The sequence below is a fragment of the Labrus bergylta genome, chromosome 11 (assembly GCF_963930695.1).
Source record: "Labrus bergylta chromosome 11, fLabBer1.1, whole genome shotgun sequence".
Classification (NCBI taxonomy): Eukaryota; Metazoa; Chordata; class Actinopteri; order Labriformes; family Labridae; genus Labrus; species Labrus bergylta.
Window position 1 is genome coordinate 19,888,148 of NC_089205.1, and position 21,146 is coordinate 19,909,293.

Here is a 21,146-nt window from a genome sequence, read left to right on the forward strand (position 1 = left end):
CTGAGTATTCATTATGTGATTGCACATTGTATTTTTTAAATTTTTTCCTAAAGTCTTATTTTAGTCTGCAGACAAATTTAATTCTGCAGATCCAGGAATTAACTCAATTTTTGTGATACTTTAAAAGTTTTATCACCTGTTAAAATAGTTGAAGAGCTCACTTTAATTATTTTACAATTACTTTAATAGATTTTACCCTAGTTAATTCATGTTGCTTGTTAATGTTTTTAGACAGCCTTGTGTCCTGATTGTTGTTGAAGTTAATACATTCTGCTCTCCTCTCTCTCTTATGGTCTCAGCTTAGAACTGGAGCCGTTAAAATACTCTTATGCCATGGTGTTTGCTGTGGAGGAAATCAATCGAAACAACACCCTGCTACCAGGAGTGAAGCTGGGTTACCGTATACTTGATAGCTGTACCCTGTACCCGTGGGCTCTGCAAGGTGCAATGTCATTGGTTGGAGGAGACACACACAGCTGTAACTTGACAGCCTTTGCAGGTCCTATTGAATCTAATGAACAACCTGTAGTGAGAGCAGGTACGTGATATCATTTAGTATTCAGTTGAAATATCTTACCTCCACAAAACCAAAAGATGATTAAATGTGGTAAAAAATGCTTCCCTATGTAATCATGAGCCCAAATGCATTAAGGTGGTCTGCCTGTACCGATGATCATTGGTGCTGCATCCTCTACAACAGGCATAATGATGTCCAGCACCCTGGGGCCTCTCTATGTACCAGTTGTAAGTTTCATTACCTCAAAAATAAACCTCTTCATAATCGTATGTTTACACAATCTACATAAAGATTCTGATAGAAAAATAAAATGGAATCTTTCTTGTAAAAAGAAATGATCAATATTTGTGTGTCCTTCTTTTAGATCAGCTACCTGTCAAGCTGCCCCTGCCTTAGTGACAGGCTTAAATATCCTAATTTCTTCAGAACAATTCCCAGTGATGTTTACCAAGCTTGGGCCATGGCACAATTGGCCATTCGCTTCCACTGGACATGGATAGGAGCAGTGGTGTCAAACAATGATTATGGTCAGCTTGCAATACAGGTGCACAGTATGTCTTTGTGTTTTTTGCACTATGCATTGTTATAAATACTATATCATGTATCTCATTTAAAGCACAGTTGACATACAAAGAATGTAAAAAAATATTTGGAATATTTATATTTCAGGTATTCCAGAAAGAGATTTTTGGGAAAGGAGTGTGTTTGGAATTCATTGAGACCCTCAAGACAGAAACTATTGTGACTGATGCAAAACGTGCAGCACTCACAATTCAAGCTTCGACTGCGAGGGTGATTCTGATCTTCTGCTGGTATACTGAAGTAAAGAAACTGCTTCTGGAACTGGCCAAGAGAAATGTGGGCAGACAGCATGGAAATGTGTTTTTTGAAAAGGTTTATTTTAAAAACAAAGATATATATATACATATATATATATATATATATATATTATAAAAATAATGTCATTCGTAGGTGACTGACAGACAGTTCCTGGCAAGTGAGGCTTGGAGTACCAGTGATGATCTTCTCCAAGATCAAACCATCTCTAAAGTAACAAATGGTGTTCTTGGTGTGGCCATTCGTAGTTCAACTATACCTGGATTTGAAAATTATCTCAGAAGTTTGCATCCAATTCGTCGTCCTAATGATGTTTTCTTAAGAGAATTCTGGCAAAAGGAATTTGGATGCAGTCCTCTTTCTTCCTATTTCTCTTCATCCCTCATTCCAAGGTCTGAGTACCTCACAAATGTTTCTGCTTCCTCAACTGATAACGTTCCTCCTCAGAAAATTTCACCACCACTCTGCAGTGGAACAGAGTCCCTGGAGAACGTGGAAAATCACTTTACTGATACCTCTCAGCTAAGGGTGGCATATAATGTCTACCTTGCCGTTTATGCTGCTGCCCATGCCCTTCATAGCCTTCTCTCCTGTAATACCCATACATGCACCTTTCAGAAAAACATCAAACACATAGAGGTGAAAACTTCTATCAATGTACCATCTTATAATTCACCTTATAACTCACAACTTTTTTAACCGTTTCTTCAACACTTGATATTTTCAGCTATTACAGCAATTGAACAAAGTGAACATCACCACACCACATGGGGAAAGGTTTTACTTCCAAGGTGCTGACATTGCAGCAATGTATGACCTCGTTAACTGGCAGAAACAACCAGAGGGGCAACTCAAACTTGTCTTGGTTGGTCGTGTGGATGGGTTTAACCTCCATCTTAATGAGTCAGCTGTGCAGTGGAGCTCAGGATCCAGTCAGGTTGTTACGAAGCAACAAGTGGTCTAAAGTTTACTTCCAAATTTTCTGTTGAAATGAATCTAATAGTCAGTTTCTAGATTTGTACCAATGAGAATATATATATTTTTAAATTAAAGTTTTTTGTCAAGGTTCCTTTTTCAGTGTGCAGTGAGAGCTGCCCTCCAGGTACCCGAAAGGCCAACAGGAAAGGAGAGCCTCTCTGCTGCTTTGACTGTATCCCATGCACTGAGGGGGAAATAAGCAATGAAACTGGTGAGGAAATCTGCCCTAAATTTGACACAAACTTGTGTTGTAAACTTTCTTTGATTCTTTGTGTTTCATTAGCTTTTTTTTCTTCCAGGTTCTCTAAATTGTCAGCGATGTCCATCTGAGTTCTGGTCCAATGTTATGCAAACTGCCTGCGTCCCTCGTCAGTTGGACTTCCTTTCCTTTAACGAAACATTGGGCATCACTCTGACAACAGTGGCTGCATCCGGTGTTGTGGTGACAACAGCTGTGTTTGTTCTATTTTTTTGCAACCGCCAAACACCCATGGTAAGATCACAGTTTCATGTAATGGAGAATACTTTGTATTTTCAACATCCTTAGTTGTTACAAATACATCTCAACTCTTTTTTAGGTACGAGCCAACAATTCAGAACTCAGCTTCCTGCTTCTTCTATCCCTGAAGCTCTGCTTCCTGTGCTCACTGGTGTTCATTGGTCGTCCATCAGTCTGGTCCTGTCGGTTTCAGCAGGCAGCCTTTGGGATCAGCTTTGTACTTTGTGTTTCCTGCCTTCTGGTTAAAACCCTCGTAGTGCTTGCTGTTTTCCGCTCAGCTCGGCCTGGTGCTGAAACCTTGATGAAGTGGTTTGGTCCTGTTCAACAGAGAGGGAGTGTCTTTCTCTTCACCTGTATACAGGTGTGGTTTGGTAGCATTTTCTTAATTAAATGAATATAACAATTTAATTAATATGCATTAGTAATTACTTACTTTTTAAGTATATATGTATAACACTGAAATGTGTTTCCTTTCTTTCAGGTTATTATCTGTGCCACATGGTTGTCCATCAGTCCTCCAGCGCCTCGACGTGATCTGGGTTTCCAAGGATCAAAGGTCACACTAGAGTGTGCCATGGATTCTCTGGTGGGCTTCTCTCTGGTTCTTGGCTACATTGGCCTGCTGGCCTGCACCTGCCTCCTCTTGGCTTTTCTTGCTCGGAATCTTCCTGACAACTTCAATGAGGCCAAACTGATCACCTTCAGCATGCTGATATTCTGTGCAGTATGGGTAGCTTTTGTTCCTGCTTATGTTAGCTCTCCTGGAAAATATGTTGTGGCTGTAGAAGTCTTTGCCATCTTGGCCTCCAGCTATGGTTTACTGCTTTGCATATTTGCCCCCAAATGTTTCATTATTCTTTTGAGGCCAGAGAAAAACACAAAGAAACAGCTAATGGCCAGATAATTGATCTGTTTAAATGTAAACATAGACCCTGAATTGGAAGTTAGATGTTTCTCTGTGGGGAGAGCCCATTGGTCTTCCAATCCTAGGGTAATGTCCTGATTCCAAGAACAGATCAGACAGAAATATATAATTAGTAACAAACTGAATAGAATGCAATAATAGTTAGTAATCAACCCGTGCATGTTCAGTCAAAATTTAAGTGATTTCCTCTCTTTAAGTTTTCTAGATTTAACTGGTGAGTCCGGATTTTTCTGTTACTGTTTGCTGTAATATTTTTTGTGTTCAAGTCTTAGATTTGATTAAATCTTATACCATTGGCAATGTTTTATTTCAGAAATAAATGTATGTTGCAGGGCATCCCCCAATTGTCACTGTTTACTTGTTTAATTAAATAGATTTGATAATTTAACATTATATACTGATTTTGTTGAATCCCATCATTGTAAACATAACAAGAAACACCCATTTGTTTCACAGCATTTACTGTCACATGTTCCTATTTACACAATTACACTAAATATAATTGCTCTTAGAAAAAGTTTTCTTCTGAATTGTTTCAATAATTAAGCATAACATTAAAATCACATCAATGACAGATTACTTTAACTACTGCTTGTTTATATACCTCGTTAGATCATAAATAATATAGGCCTACTGATGTTAGTTTGAGATATGTTAATATTATTTAACCCAAGACTGTCATGTCCAATTTCATTTCTTGTGATACACTGATTAAAATGTACATTGACATAGGCAGCTTCCTTTATCAGAGGAGGGATTCTACACAGTGACTGATTCCAGATATGTAATAGATAATAGAAAATTTACTGGATCAATAGAAACTTCTTTGGGATTTTACATTTTATAGCCTCTTTACTGTTCTTCATTGTGAATTGCATACAATGGCTAAAATAGTATATAACAGTATATCTTTAAAGGGGCTTGGTTCAAGATCAAAGCCATATGCTGATGACATATATTGCTCTATGCTAACCTCTGCTCCCTGAATCAATTCCAACACGTCCAGCACTTTCTGCCTGGCAGATTGGAAGTGTGCTGATGACCAACTTTATTTTCTGTCTGTAGGGATCGGACCTCATCCTGCAGGGTTTGAACTGTTCTCCAGGCTTTTGTTCTTTTCCTGCAGAGTTCCTTTTTTCTACTTGCAGCTGGCTTAGCTGCAGAAAGGACATATGTTAGGACATATGTTAAGCAAGTAGGAGGAGCTTCCCAACAACATCCAGGATCATGCTTTGGGTTTCCTAGTTTGATAGTTGATATGATCAACTAGCTCCTTTAATTTTATTAATCACAAATCCTAATTGAATAGCTATTGAGGTTGTTAATCTCATCTAAGGATAGATGGATCACACCAGCAACTGTTTCTTGCAGTGCTGCATGGTCTTTTTCAAAGGTAGTCTCAGCTTCTGGCTCACCTCGGGTCTTGGCACAAATTGTACCTGGTGAAATGGAACCCCAGTGGCTCATAATGGCTTTTAGTGAAGCTGCTTCGCTAAAAAAAATCTAAAATCCACAGGAGAGCAAATCTGGTCTAAGTTTTAAACTTGTCACTGCACTCTATCCTGGAAACACCTCAAGACCTCTGATGATTTGGGAAACTCACACCTCTCAGACAGCTGGCTACTCTGTGCATTGGTTACTATCTCAACTGTACAAATGGCTAAATTGATGTCTTAAACAACAAAAGGACAACACAAAGTAATTATACTACCCAACTCACCAACAACACACAACACAAACTAAACCACAACGTAATGTATACTTTGCTTGAAAGTACATTCTCAAAAATAAATAAATAAGTACTTAACCTAGCACAAACAATGCGATGAGGCTGGTTTATAGCGGGCCTCATGCGGGGCACCAATTATGTTGGGGTATTATGAAGTAATTTTGGCCATAATTTAATTATTAATATGAATAATGAGAATTAATTCATTATTAATATAAATTAATAAAATTATGATTTTCAATTAACAACAATGGGGCACCCTCCTGGAATCAGGGAATAACAGCCAGATAACACAAATCATACTTAATTGTAATTAGTTAAATATCTACATTATTAATATTTAACAAGTATCCTTATTCAAATAAATGGAAGGCATGAATCCGTATACTAGCCCTTGCACCCATCTGTTATCACAGTGCACATACACCAGTAATCAAAGACAACTGCCTTTTAAATATAAATTATAATATAATTTATTTAACAAGGCAACATCAACTGCAATCAATGAAACTCAATTAAAAAAATAACTATTATAAACTAAACTACAGCAAAAAAATATATCTATAAACAAATGAACATACGTGGCATACGTGCTTGTGTGTGTGTGAGAGAGAGAGAGAGAGAAAATTGGGGGAAGAAGAGAGACAGATAGAGAGAGAGGGAGCCATGTGGCGTGGCCTGTAGCAGCTTGAACTCTCTGTGATCAGTTCAGTGACTATAATTTAAACACCAGAAAGGCAATGGTCGAACTTTGATTTGCCCGCAGGTACAGTGGTCTTTCTGATTTTGAAGGCAGTTTACTGATAGTGAGCTGAGACAGCAGATTGAATAAACACACAGGTGAACATGATGGTTCAGCAACAATAAAACAAATGCAGCAGCTTACAACAGATGATAAAGCACAATTATCAATTGTTATTGAAGAAACATTTCCTTAAGCTATTTTTGCCAAGAAAAAAGCCTCTTACTTGGGATCACTCTCCTGGTGATTGATACAAAGTTTAATCTGCTGTTCAATTTGTTGAAGGTTGATCAACCAATTTTAACAGGTTCCAGGTTCCCCCACACTTTACACCTTAGGTGTGAGTTGCTACAGGGGATGTGGGGAATCATTGTTTTTGCATGTCCTTTTTTGTTTCCCTCCTAATGTACTCAATTCAGGCATCTTTATGCTCACGGGCCTGGGTCTGTCCAACTCATGGCTGGTCTCAACAGGTGCGAGCCAATGATTCAGAACATGTGAATGTTCTGAATTATTTATAAGTATCCTGAAATTACTCGAACTTACCAACACTTAGCTAAAAGTTTTGAGGAGATCCAAATCATAATTGGCAATGGACAGAGATAATGCCATTAATATGCTTTTTAACTCAAAATGTTCAAGGAATTAAAAAATAGGCTAGATTGAAAGGTTTTTGGGTAGCTACAAGCTGCGTGTTATCTGAACATGTTCAAGCAGATTTATTTACAGTTTAAGCTGCCTGGAGGCTTTTCCCTACTGCATCATATCAGGTAATCACTTGTTAGCAGTGTTCCCCCCCCCCCCCACTATCACTCTCGAGAGGAATCCTCCTTTGTGGTGTGCTGCTTGTGTCATAGTTTACTTACTTGCAAGAGGCTTTGTGCATATTATAAATATGCACATCAAGACATCCCTAGTTTAGATTTGGAGGGGGGGTAAAAGTTGGGATCAAAATTTAAGTTGGCTATTAATCTTTTGATACAAGCTTTTAGACAAGTAAAACATGCTTTTGTATGTAGTGTCCTTTCTCTGTGCAGGAAACTGAAATTAAGCTGATATGACAGTGAAGTAAAATTGGATCTATGATATTTCTTGCCATTTAAAAAACCCTAAAATGCACTATATCTTTATTTTTGATGAACCATGTTGGCTGTTAGTACTTTTGCATTCATTGATTGTTTGATTCACTAATTGCACTTCCAGTTTATGCATATTTTGACATTGGTTAAAAATCTTTGAATGTGTTTGATTTCCAGCCTTCTTCTTCTCAGTGCAGTGGGCCAACAGACAGGACTGAATGTGGTTCAGGCCACAGTATGCTCCCACTGGGGTGCACCGACTGATAAGAGTCTAATGCAGGATGGAGATGTGATTATCGGTGGACTTTTTAACCTGTATCACATACCTTCAACTAAAGATGAGGATTACACAAAGAAACCACATTATGAACCTTGTACTGGGTGAGCTTAATAACTACATATAGTTTTGTTAAATGTTTGGCGGGTTATTGAGTATTCATTATGTGACTGCACATTGTATTTTTAAATTTTTTCCTAAAGTCTTATTTTAGTCTGCAGACATATTTAATTCTGCAGATCCAGGAATTAATGCAATGTTTGTGATACTTTAAATGTTTTATCACCTGTTACAATAGTTGAAGAGCTCACTTTAATTATTTTACAATTACTTTAATAGATTTTACCCTAGTTAATTCATGTTGCTTGTTCATGTTTTTAGACAGCCTTGTGTCCTGATTGTTGTTGAAGTTAATACATTCTGCTCTCCTCTCTCTCTTATGGTCTCAGCTTAGAACTGGAGCCGTTAAAATACTCTTATGCCATGGTGTTTGCTGTGGAGGAAATCAATCGAAACAACACCCTTCTACCAGGAGTGAAGCTGGGTTACCGTATACTTGATAGCTGTTTCCTGTACCCGTGGGCTCTGCAAGGTGCAATGTCATTGGTTGGGGGAGACACACACAGCTGTAACTTGACAGCCTTTGCAGGTCCTATTGAATCTAATGAACAACCTGTAGTGAGAGCAGGTACGTGATATCATTTAGTATTCAGTTGAAATATCTTACCTCCACAAAACCAAAAGATGATTAAATGTGGTAAAAAATGCTTCCCTATGTAATCATGAGCCCAAATGCATTAAGGTGGTCTGCCTGTACCGATGATCATTGGTGCTGCATCCTCTACAACAAGCATAATGATGTCCAGCACCCTGGGGCCTCTCTATGTACCAGTTGTAAGTTTCATTACTTCAAAAATAAACCTCTTCATGATCCCATATTTACACAATCTCCATAAAGATTCTGATAGAAAAATAAAATAGAATCTTTCTTGTAAAAAGAAAAAATCAACATTTGTGTGTCTTTCATTTAGATCAGCTACCTGGCAAGCTGCCCCTGCCTTAGTGACAGGCTTAAATATCCTAATTTCTTCAGAACAATTCCCAGTGATGTTTACCAAGCTTGGGCCATGGCACAATTGGCCATTCGCTTCCACTGGACATGGATAGGAGCAGTGGTGGCAAACAATGATTATGGTCAGCTTGCAATACAGGTGCCCAGTATGTCTTTGTGTTATTTTACTATGCATTGCTATAAATACTCTCTCATGTATCTCATTTAAAGCACAGTTGGCATACACAGTATGTAAAAACATATTTGGAATATTTATATTTCAGGTATTCCAGAAAGAGATTTTTGGGAAAGGAGTGTGTTTGGAATTCATTGAGACCATCAAGAGAGAAACTATTGTGACTGATGCAAAACGTGCAGCACTCACAATTCAAGCTTCGACTGCGAGGGTGATTCTGATCTTCTGCTGGTATACTGAAGTAAAGAAACTGCTTCTGGAACTGGTCAAGAGAAATGTGGGCAGACAGCATGGAAATGTGTTTTTTGAAAAGGTTTATTTTAAAAACAAAGATATATATACAAAGATATATATATAAATATATATTATAAAAATAATGTCATTCGTAGGTGACTGACAGACAGTTCCTGGCAAGTGAGGCTTGGAGTACCAGTGATGATCTTCTCCAAGATCAAACCATCTCTAAAGTCGCAAATGGTGTTCTTGGTGTGGCCATTCGTAGTTCAACTATACCTGGATTTGAAAATTATCTCAGAAGTTTGCATCCAATTCGTCGTCCTAATGATGTTTTCTTAAGAGAATTCTGGCAAAAGGAATTTGGATGCAGTCCTCTTTCTTCCTATTTCTCTTCATCCCTCATTCCAAGGTCTGACTACCTCACAAATGTTTCTGCTTCCTCAACTGATAACATTCCTCCTCAGAAAATTTCACCATCACTCTGCAGTGGAACAGAGTCCCTGGAGAACGTGGAAAATCACTTTACTGATACCTCTCAGCTAAGGGTGGCATATAATGTCTACCTTGCCGTTTATGCTGCTGCCCATGCCCTTCATAGCCTTCTCTCCTGTAATACCCATACATGCACCTTTCAGAAAAACATCAAACACATAGAGGTGAAAACTTCTATCAATGTACCATCTTATAATTCACCTTATAATTCACAACGTTTTTAACCGTTTCTTCAACACTTGATATTTTCAGCTATTACAGCAATTGAACAAAGTGAACATCACCACACCACATGGGGAAAGGTTTTCCTTCCAAGGTGCTGACATTCCAGCAATGTATGACCTCGTCAATTGGCAGAAACAACCAGAGGGGCAACTTGAACTTGTCTTGGTTGGTCGTGTGGATGGGTTTAACATCCATCTTAATGAGTCAGCTGTGCAGTGGAGCTCAGGATCCAGTCAGGTTGTTACGAAGCAACAAGTGGTCTAAAGTCTACTTTCAAATTTTCTGTTGAAATGAATCTAATAGTCAGTTTCTAGATTTTTACCAATGAGAATATATATATTTTTAAATTAAAGTTTTTTGTCAAGGTTCCTTTTTCAGTGTGCAGTGAGAGCTGCCCTCCAGGTACCCGAAAGGCCAACAGGAAAGGAGAGCCTCTCTGCTGCTTTGACTGTATCCCATGCATAGAGGGTGAAATAAGCAATGAAACTGGTGAGGAAATCTGCCCTAAATTTGACACAAACTTGTGTTGTAAACTTTCTTTGATTCTTTGTGTTTCATTAGCTTTTTTCTCTTCCAGGTTCTCTTAATTGTGAGGGATGTCCATCTGAGTTCTGGTCCAATGTTGAACGAACTGCCTGCGTCCCTCGTCAGTTGGACTTCCTTTCCTTTAACGAAACATTGGGCATCACTCTGACAACAGTGGCTGCATCCGGTGTTGTGGTGACAACAGCTGTGTTTGTTCTATTTTTTTGCAACCGCCAAACACCCATGGTAAGATCACAGTTTCATGTAATGGAGAATACTTTGTATTTTCAATATCCTTAGTTTTTACAAATACATCTCAACTCTTTTTTAGGTACGAGCCAACAACTCAGAACTCAGCTTCCTGCTTCTTCTGTCCCTGAAGCTCTGCTTTCTGTGCTCACTCGTGTTCATTGGTCGTCCATCTGTCTGGTCCTGTCGGTTTCAGCAGGCAGCCTTTGGGATCAGCTTTGCACTTTGTGTTTCCTGCCTTCTGGTTAAAACCCTCGTAGTGCTTGCTGTTTTCCGCTCAGCTCGGCCTGGTGCTGAAACCTTGATGAAGTGGTTTGGACCTGTTCAACAGAGAGGGAGTGTCTTTCTCTTCACCTGTATACAGGTGTGGTTTGGTAGCATTTTCTTAATTAAATGAATATAACAATTTAATTAATATGCATTAGTAATTACTTACTTTTTAAGTATTTATTTATAACATTGAAATGTGTTTCCTTTCTTTCAGGTTATTATCTGTGCCACATGGTTGTCCATCAGTCCTCCAGTGCCTCGACGTGATCTGGGTTTCCAAGGATCAAAGGTCAGACTAGAGTGTGCCATGGGTTCCCTGGTGGGCTTCTCTCTGGTTCTTGGCTACATTGGCCTGCTGGCCTGCACCTGCCTCCTCTTGGCTTTTCTCGCTCGGAATCTTCCTGACAACTTCAATGAGGCCAAACTGATCACCTTCAGCATGCTGATATTCTGTGCAGTATGGGTAGCTTTTGTTCCTGCTTATATTAGCTCTCCTGGAAAATATGTTGTGGCTGTAGAAATCTTTTCCATCTTGGCCTCCAGCTATGGTTTACTGCTTTGCATATTTGCCCCCAAATGTTTCATTATTCTTTTGAGGCCAGAGAAAAACACAAAGAAACAGCTAATGGCCAGATAGTTGATCTGGCTTAAATGTAAACATAGACCCTTAATTAGAAGTTAGATGTTTCTCTGTGGTGAGAGTCCATTGGTCTTCCAATCCTACGGTAATGTCCTGATTCCAAGAACAGATCAGACAGAAATATATCATTAGTAACAAACTGAATAGAATGCAATAATAGTTAGTAATCAACCCGTACATGTTCAGTCAAAATTTAAGTGATTTCCTCTCTTTTAGTTTTCTAGATTTAACTGGTGAGTCCGAATTTTTCTGTTACTGTTTGCTGTAATATGTTTTGTGTTCAACTCTTAGATTTGATTAAATCTTATACCATTGGCAATGTTTTATTTCAGAAATAAATGTATGTTGCAGGGCATCCCCCAATTGTCACTGTTTACTTGTTTAATTAAATAGATTTGATAATTTAACATTATATACTGATTTTGTTGAATCCCATCATTGTAAACATAACAAGAAACACCCATTTGTTTCACAGCATTTACTGTCACATGTTCCTATTTACACAAATACACTAAATATAATTGCTCTTAGAAAAAGTTTTCTTCTGAATTGTTTCAATAATTAAGCATAACATTAAAATCACATCAATGACAGATTACTTTAACTACTGCTTGTTTATATACCTCGTTAGATCATAAATAATATAGGCCTACTGATGTTAGTTTGAGATATGTTAATATTATTTAACCCAAGCCTGTCATGTCCAATTTAATTTCTTGTGATACACTGATTAAAATGTACATTGACATAGGCAGCTTCCTTTATCAGAGGAGGGATTCTACACAATGACTGATTCCAGATATGTAATAGATAATAGATCACTTACTGGATCAATAAGAACTTCTTTGGGATTTTACATTTTATAGCCTCTTTGCTGTTCTTCATTGTGAATTGCATACAATGGCTAAAATAGTATATAACAGTATATCTTTAAAGGGGCTTGGTTCAAGATCAAAGCCATATCCTGATGACATATATTGCTCTATGCTAACCTCTGCCCCCTGAATCAATTCCAACATGTCCAGCACTTTCTGCCTGGCAGATTGGAAGTGTGCTTATGACCGACTTTATTTTCTGTCTGTACGGATCGGACCTCATCCTGCAGGGATTGAACTGTTCTCCAGGCTTTTGTTCTTTTCCTGCAGAGTTCCTATTTCCAGTTGTAGCTGGCTTAGCTGCAGAAAGGACATGTGTTGAGCAAGAAGGAGGAGCTTCCCAACAACATCCAGGATCATGCTTTGGGTTTCCTAGTTTGATATGATCAACTAGCTCCTTTATTTTTTATCTATCACAAATGCTAATTGAATAGCTATTGAGGTTGTTAATCTTCTCTAAGGATAGATGGATCACACCAGCAACTGTTTCTTGCAGTGCTGCATGGTCTTGTTCAAAGGGAGTCTCAGCTTCTGGCTCACCTAGGGTCTTGGCACAAATTTTACCTGGTGAAATGGAACCCCAGTGGCTCATAATGACTTTTAGTGAAGCTGCTTAGCTAAAAAAAAAATCTAAAATCCACAGGAGAGCAAATCTGGTCTAAGTTTTAAACTTGTCACTGCACTCTATCCTGGAAACACCTCAAGACCTCTGATGATTTGGGAAACTCGCACCTCTCAGACAGCTGGCTACTCTGTGCATTGGTTACTATCTCAACTGTACAAATGGCTAAATTGTTGTCTTAAACAACAAAAGGACAACACAAAGTAATTATACTACCCAACTCACCAACAACACACAACAAAAACTAAACCACAACGTAATGTATACTTTGCTTGAAAGTACATTCTCAAAAATAAATAAATAAGTACTTTACCTAGCACAAACAATGCGATGAGGCTGGTTTATAGCGGGCCTCACATGGGGCACCAATTATGTTGGGGTTTTATGAAGTAATTTTGGCTATAATTTAATTATTAATATGAATAATGAGGATTAATCCATTATGAATATAAATTACCAAAATTATGATTTTCAATTAACAACAATGGGGCACCCTCCTGGAATCAGGGAATAACAGCCAGATAACACAAATCATACTTAATTGTAATTAGTTAAATATCTACATTATTAATATTTAACAAGTATCCTTATTCAAATAAATGGAAGGCGTGAATCCGTATACTAGCCCTTGCACCCATCTGTTATCACAATGCACATACACCAGTAATCAAAGACAACTGCCTTTTAAATATAAATTATAATATAATTTATTTAACAAGGCAACATCAACTGCAATCAATGAAACTCAATTAAAAAAATAACTATCATAAACTAAACTACAGCAAAAAGAGTTTATCGACAAACAAATGAACATATGTGGCATACGTGCTTGTGTGTGTGATAGAGAGAGAGAGAGAAAATTGGCGGAAAAAGAGAGACAGATAGAGAGAGAGGGAGAGCCCTGTGGCTTGGCCTATAGCAGCTTGAACTCTCTGTGATCAGTTCAGTAACTATAATTTAAACACCAGAAAGGCAGTGGTCGAACTTTGATTTGCCAGCAGGTACAGTGGTCTTTCTGATTTTGAAGGCAGTTTACTGATAGTGAGCTGAGACAGCAGATTGAATAAACACACAGGTGAACATGATGATTAAGTAACAAAAAAACAAATGCAGCAGCTTACAACAGGTGATAAAACACAATTATTAATTGTTATTGAAGAAATATTTCCTCAAGCTATTTCTGCCAAGAAAAAAGCCTCTTACTTGGGATCACTCTCCTGGTGATTGATACAAAGTTTAATCTGCTGTTCAATTTGTTGAAGGTTGATCAACCGATTTTAACAGGTTCCAGGTTCCGCCACACTTTACACCTTAGGTGTGAGTTGCTACAGGGGATGTGGGGAATCACTGTTTTTGCATGTCCTTTTTTGTTTCCCTCCTAATGTACTCAATTCAGGCATCTTTATGGGGATACGGGCCTGGGTCTGTCCAACACATAGTTGGTCTCAACAGGTGCGAGCCAATAATTCAGAACATGTGAATGTTGTTGTTGTTTGGAGTCTTAAATAATTCATGTTACAAATCAAATAAATAAGAAACCTATTTTTAAATGAAGACCATGGTATATTTTAATGTAAACATGTACTGCACACACTTGTTTTTAAGTATCCTGAAATTACTCGAACTTACTTACATTTAGCTAGAAGTTTTGAGGAGATCCAAAACATGGACAGATATAATGCCATTAATATGCTTTTTCACTCAAAATGTTCAAGGATTTAAAAATAGGTTAGATTGAAAGGTTTTTGGGTAGCTACATGCTGCGTGTTATCTGAACATGTTCAAGCAGATTTATTTACAGTTTAGGCTGCCTGGAGGCTTTTCCCTATTGCATCATATCTGCTAATCACTTGTTAGCAGTGTTTTTTCCCTCACCACCACTCTGGAGAGGAATCCTCCTTTGTGGTGTGCTACTTGTGTCATAGTTTACTTACTTGCAAGAGGCTTTGTACATATTATAAATATGCACATCAAGACATTCCTAGTTTAGATTTGGAGAGGGGGTATGTTAAAGTCGGGATCAAAATTTAAGTTGGCTATTAATCTTTTGATACAAGCTTTTAGACAAGTAAAACATGCTTTTGTATGTAGTGTCCTTTCTCTGTACAGGAAACTGAAATTTAACTGATATGACAGTGAAGTAAAATTGGATCTATGACATTTCTTGCCATTTAAAAAACCCTAAAATGCGTTATATCTTTATTTTTGATGAACCATGTTGGATGTTAGTACTTTTGCATTCACTGATTGTTTGATTCACTAATTGCACTTCCAGTTTATGCATATTTTGACATTGGTTAAAAATCTTTGAATGTGTTTGATTTCCAGCCTTCTTCTTCTCAGTGCAGTGGGCCAACAGACAGGACTGAATGTGGTTCAGGCCACAGTATGCTCCCACTGGGGTGCACCGACTGATAAGAGTCTAATCCAGGATGGAGATGTGATTATCGGTGGACTTTTTAACCTGTATCACATACCTTCAACTGTAGATGAGGACTACACAAAGAAACCACATTATGAACCTTGTACTGGGTGAGCTTAATAACTACATATAGTTTTGTTAAATGTTTGGTGTGTGACTGAGTATTCATTATGTGACTGCACATTGTATTTTTTACATTTTTTCCCGGAGTCTTATTTTAGTCTGCAGACATATTTAATTCTGCAGATCCAGGAATTAATGCAATGTTTGTGATACTTTAAAAGTTTTATCACCTGTTACAATAGTTGAAGAGCCCACTTGAATTATTTTACAATTACTTTAATAGATTTTATCCTAGGTAATTCATGTTGCTTGTTCACGTTTTTAGACAGACTTGTGTCCTGATTGTTGTTGAAGTTAATACATTCTGCTCTCCTCTCTCTCCTATGGTCTCAGCTTAGAACTGGAGCCGTTAAAATACTCTTATGCTATGGTGTTTGCTGTGGAGGAAATCAATCGAAACAACACCCTACTACCAGGAGTGAAGCTGGGTTACCGTATACGTGATAGCTGTTCCCTGTACCCGTGGGCTCTGCAAGGTGCAATGTCATTGGTTGGAGGAGACACACACAGCTGCAACTTGACAGCCTTTGCAGGTCCTATTGAATCTAATGAACAACCTGTAGTGAGAGCAGGTACGTGATATCATTTAGTATTCAGTTGAAATATCTTACCTCCACAAAACCAAAAGATGATTAAATGTGGTAAAAAATGCTTCCCTATGTAATCATGAGCCCAAATGCATTAAGGTGGTCTGCCTGTACCGATGATCATTGGTGCTGCATCCTCTACAACAGGCATAATGATGTCCAGCACCCTGGGGCCTCTCTATGTACCAGTTGTAAGTTTCATTACCTCAAAAATAAACCTCTACATAATCGTATGTTTACAAAATCTACATAAAGATTCTGATAGAAACATAAAATGGAATCTTTCTTGTAAAAAGGAAAAAATCAACATTTGTGTGTCTTTTTGTTTAGATCAGCTACCTGGCAAGCTGCCCCTGCCTTAGTGACAGGCTTAAATATCCTACTTTCTTCAGAACAATTCCCAGTGATGTTTACCAAGCATGGGCCATGGCACAATTGGCCATTCGCTTCCACTGGACATGGATAGGAGCAGTGGTGGAAAACAATGATTATGGTCAGCTTGCAATACAGGTGCACAGTATGTCTTTGTGTTATTGCACTATGCATTGCTATAAATACTATATCATGTATCTTATTTAATGCACAGTTGGCATACACAGTATGTAAAAACATATTTGGAATATTTATATTTCAGGTATTCCAGAAAGAGATTTTTGGGAAAGGAGTGTGTTTGGAATTCATTGAGACCCTCAAGACAGAAACTATTGTGACTGATGCAAAACGTGCAGCACTTACAATTCAAGCTTCGACTGCGAGGGTGATTCTGATCTTCTGCTGGTATACTGAAGTAAAGAAACTGCTTCTGGAACTGGCCAAGAGAAATGTGGGCAAACAGCATGGAAATGTGTTTTTTGAAAAGGTTTATTATAAATACAAAGATATATATATACATATTTGTATTATAAAAATAATGTCATTCATAGGTGACTGACAGACAGTTCCTGGCAAGTGAGGCTTGGAGTACCAGTGATGATCTTCTCCAAGATCAAACCATCTCTAAAGTAACAAATGGTGTTCTTGGTGTGGCCATTCGTAGTTCAACTATACCTGGATTTGAAAATTATCTCAGAAGTTTGCATCCAATTCGTCGTCCTAATGATATTTTCTTAAGAGAATTCTGGCAAAAGGAATTTGGATGCAGTCCTCTTTCTTCCTATTTCTCTTCATCCCTCATTCCAAGGTCTGACTACCTCACAAATGTTTCTGCTTCCTCAACTGATAACGTTCCTCCTCAGAAAATTTCACCACCACTCTGCAGTGGAACAGAGTCCCTGGAGAACGTGGAAAATCACTTTACTGATACCTCTCAGCTAAGGGTGGCATATAATGTCTACCTTGCCATTTATGCTGCTGCCCATGCCCTTCATAGCCTTCTCTCCTGTAATACCCATACATGCACCTTTCAGAAAAACATCAAACACATAGAGGTGAAAACTTCTATCAATGTACCATCTTATAATTCACCTTATAATTCACAACATTTTTAACCGTTTCTTCAACACTTGATATTTTCAGCTGTTACAGCAATTGAACAAAGTGAACATCACCACACCACATGGGGAAAGGTTTTACTTCCAAGGTGCTGACATTCCAGCAATGTATGACCTCGTCAATTGGCAGAAACAACCAGAGGGGCAACTCAAACTTGTCTTGGTTGGTCGTGTGGATGGGTTTAATCTCCATCTTAATGAGTCAGCTGTGCAGTGGAGCTCAGGATCCAGTCAGGTTGTTACGAAGCAACAAGTGGTCTAAAGTTTACTTTCAAATTCTCTGTTGAAATGAATCTCATAGTCAGTTTATACATTTGTACCATTAAGAATATTATTTTTTTAAATTAAAGTTTTTTGTCAAGGTTCCTTTTTCAGTGTGCAGTGAGAGCTGCCCTCCAGGTACCCGAAAGGCCAACAGGAAAGGAGAGCCTCTCTGCTGCTTTGACTGTATCCCATGCACTGAGGGGGAAATAAGCAATGAAACTGGTGAGGAAATCTGCCCTAAATTTGACACAAACTTGTGTTGTAAACTTTCTTTGATTCTTTGTGTTTCATTAGCTTTTTTCTCTTCCAGGTTCTCTTAATTGTGAGGGATGTCCATCTGAGTTCTGGTCCAATGTTGAACGAACTGCCTGCGTCCCTCGTCAGTTGGACTTCCTTTCCTTTAACGAAACATTGGGCATCACTCTGACAACAGTGGCTGCATCCGGTGTTGTGGTGACAACAGCTGTGTTTGTTCTATTTTTTTGCAACCGCCAAACACCCATGGTAAGATCACAGTTTCATGTAATGGAGAATACTTTGTATTTTCAACATCCTTAGTTGTTACAAATACATCTCAACTCTTCTATTAGGTACGAGCCAACAATTCAGAACTCAGCTTCCTGCTTCTTCTGTCCCTGAAGCTCTGCTTCCTGTGCTCACTGGTGTTCGTTGGTCGTCCATCAGTCTGGTCCTGTCGGTTTCAGCAGGCAGCCTTTGGGATCAGCTTTGTACTTTGTGTTTCCTGCCTTCTGGTTAAAACCCTCGTAGTGCTTGCTGTTTTCCACTCAGCTCGGCCTGGTGCTGAAACCTTGATGAAGTGGTTTGGTCCTGTTCAACAGAGAGGGAGTGTCTTTCTCTTCACCTGTATACAGGTGTGGTTTGGTAGCATTTTCTTAATTAAATGAATATAACAATTTAATTAATATGCATTAGTAATTACTTACTTTTTAAGTATAGATGTATAACACTGAAATGTGTTTCCTTTCTTTCAGGTTATTATCTGTGCCACATGGTTGTCCATCAGTCCTCCAGTGCCTCGACGTGATCTGGGTTTCCAAGGATCAAAGGTCACACTAGAGTGTGCCATGGGTTCCCTGGTGGGCTTCTCTCTGGTTCTTGGCTACATTGGCCTGCTGGCCTGCACCTGCCTCCTCTTGGCTTTTCTCGCTCGGAATCTTCCTGACAACTTCAATGAGGCCAAACTGATCACCTTCAGCATGCTGATATTCTGTGCAGTATGGGTAGCTTTTGTTCCTGCTTATGTTAGCTCTCCTGGAAAATATGTTGTGGCTGTAGAAGTCTTTGCCATCTTGGCCTCCAGCTATGGTTTACTGCTTTGCATATTTGCCCCCAAATGTTTCATTATTCTTTTGAGGCCAGAGAAAAACACAAAGAAACAGCTAATGGCAAGATAGTTGATCTGGCTTAAATGTAAACTTCCTTAACTGGAAGTTAGATGTTTCTCTGTGGGGAGAGCCCATTGGTCTTCCAATCCTAGGGCAATGTCCTGATTCCAAGAACAGATCAGACAGAAATATATCATTAGTAACAAACTGAATAGAATGCAATAATAGTTTGTAATCAACCCATGCATGTTCAGTCAAAATTTAAGTGATTTCCTCTCTTTTAGTTTTCTAGATTTAACTGGTGAGTCTGGATTTTTCTGTTACTGTTTGCTGTAATATTTTGTGTGTTCAAGTCTTAGATTTGATCAAATCTTATACCATTGCCAATGTTTTATTTCAGAAATAAATGTATGTTGCAGGGCATCCCCCAATTGTCACTGTTTACTTGTTTAATTAAACAGATTTGATAATCTAACATTATATACTGACTTTTTTCAATCCCATCATTGTAAACGTAACAAGAAACACCCATTTGTTTCACAGCATTTACTGTCACATGTTCCTATTTACACAAATACACTAAATATAATTGCTCTTAGAAAAAGTTTTCTTCTGAATTGTTTCAATAATAAAGCATAACATTAAAATCACATCAATAACAGATTACTTTAACTACTGCTTGTTTATATACCTCTTTAGATCATAAATAATATAGGCCTACTGATGTTAGTTTGAGATATGTTAATATTATTTAACCCAAGCCTGTCATGTCCAATTTCATTTCTTGTGATACACTGATTAAAATGTACATTGGCATAGGCATCTTCCTTTATCAGAGGAGGGATTCTACACAGTGACTGATTCCAGATATGTAATAGATAATAGATCACTTACTGGATCAATAAGAACTTCTTTGGGATTTTACATTTTATAGCCTCTTTGCTGTTCTTCATTGTGAATTGCATACAATGGCTAAAATAGTATATAACAGTATATCTTTAAAGGGGCTTGGTTCAAGATCGAAGCCATATCCTGATGACATATATTGCTCTATGCTAACCTCTGCCCCCTGAATCAATTCCAACAAGTTCAGCACTTTCTGCCTGGCAGATTTGAAGTGTGCTGATCATCGACTTTATTTTCTGTCTGTAAGTGTCGGACCTCATCCTGCAGGGTTTGAACTGTTCTCCAGGCTTTTGTTCTTTTCCTGCAGAGTTCCTTTTTCTACTTGCAGCTGGCTTAGCTGCAGAAAGGACATGTGTTGAGCAAGAAGGAGGAGCTTCCCAACAACATCCAGGATCATGCTTTGGGTTTCCTAGTTTGATGGTTGATATGATCAACTGGCTCCTTTATTTTTATTTATCACAAATGCTAATTGAATAGCTATTAAGGTTGTTAATCTCCTCTAAGGATAGATGGATCACACCAGCAACTGTTTCTTGCAGTGCTGCATGGTCTTTTTCAAAGGGAGTCTCAGCTTCTGGCTCACCTAGGGTCTTGGCACAAATTGTACCTGGTGAAATGGAACCCCAGTGGCTCATAATGACTTTTAGTGAAGCTGCTTAGCTAAAAAAAAAATCTAAAATCCACAGGAGAGCAAATCTGGTCTAAGTTTTAAACTTGTCACTGCACTCTATCCTGGAAACACCTCAAGACCTCTGATGATTTGGGAAACTCGCACCTCTCAGACAGCTGGCTACTCCGTGCATTGGTTACTATCTCAACTGTACAAATGGCTAAATTGTTGTCTTAAACAACAAAAGGACAACACAAAGTAATTATATTACCCAACTCACCAACAACACACAACACAAACTAAACCACAAGGTAATGTATACTTTGCTTGAAAGTACATTCTCAAAAATAAATAAATAAGTACTTTACCTAGCACAAACAATGCGATGAGGCTGGTTTATAGCGGGCCTCACATGGGGCACCAATTATGTTGG

General features: G+C 38.3%; 3 protein-coding genes across 3 annotated transcripts; all 3 read left to right on the plus strand.

Annotated features, from left to right (window-relative positions):
• The first annotated feature begins 333 nt into the window (after positions 1-333).
• Positions 334-4,144, plus strand: LOC109977764 (extracellular calcium-sensing receptor-like). The gene is made up of 10 exons (XM_065960526.1): positions 334-538; positions 653-744; positions 882-1,061; positions 1,187-1,375; positions 1,490-1,993; positions 2,082-2,291; positions 2,420-2,543; positions 2,632-2,825; positions 2,911-3,192; positions 3,313-4,144. Exons 1-10 carry the CDS (start codon positions 334-336, stop codon positions 3,733-3,735), a joined length of 2,403 nt encoding a protein of 800 aa, XP_065816598.1. The 3' UTR covers positions 3,736-4,144.
• Positions 4,145-8,053: 3,909 nt separating this feature from the next.
• LOC109998894 (extracellular calcium-sensing receptor-like) lies at positions 8,054-11,882 on the plus strand. The gene is made up of 9 exons (XM_065960528.1): positions 8,054-8,271; positions 8,386-8,477; positions 8,615-8,794; positions 8,919-9,128; positions 9,220-9,780; positions 10,138-10,273; positions 10,362-10,555; positions 10,641-10,922; positions 11,043-11,882. Exons 1-9 carry the CDS (start codon positions 8,067-8,069, stop codon positions 11,463-11,465), a joined length of 2,283 nt encoding a protein of 760 aa, XP_065816600.1. The 5' UTR covers positions 8,054-8,066; the 3' UTR covers positions 11,466-11,882.
• A 3,269-nt stretch (positions 11,883-15,151) lies between these two features.
• On the plus strand, positions 15,152-19,620 carry LOC109977361 (extracellular calcium-sensing receptor-like). The gene is made up of 12 exons (XM_065960529.1): positions 15,152-15,189; positions 15,294-15,497; positions 15,844-16,082; positions 16,197-16,288; positions 16,428-16,607; positions 16,732-16,920; positions 17,021-17,524; positions 17,613-17,822; positions 17,950-18,073; positions 18,162-18,355; positions 18,442-18,723; positions 18,844-19,620. Exons 1-12 carry the CDS (start codon positions 15,152-15,154, stop codon positions 19,264-19,266), a joined length of 2,679 nt encoding a protein of 892 aa, XP_065816601.1. The 3' UTR covers positions 19,267-19,620.
• The last annotated feature ends 1,526 nt before the right edge of the window (positions 19,621-21,146 follow it).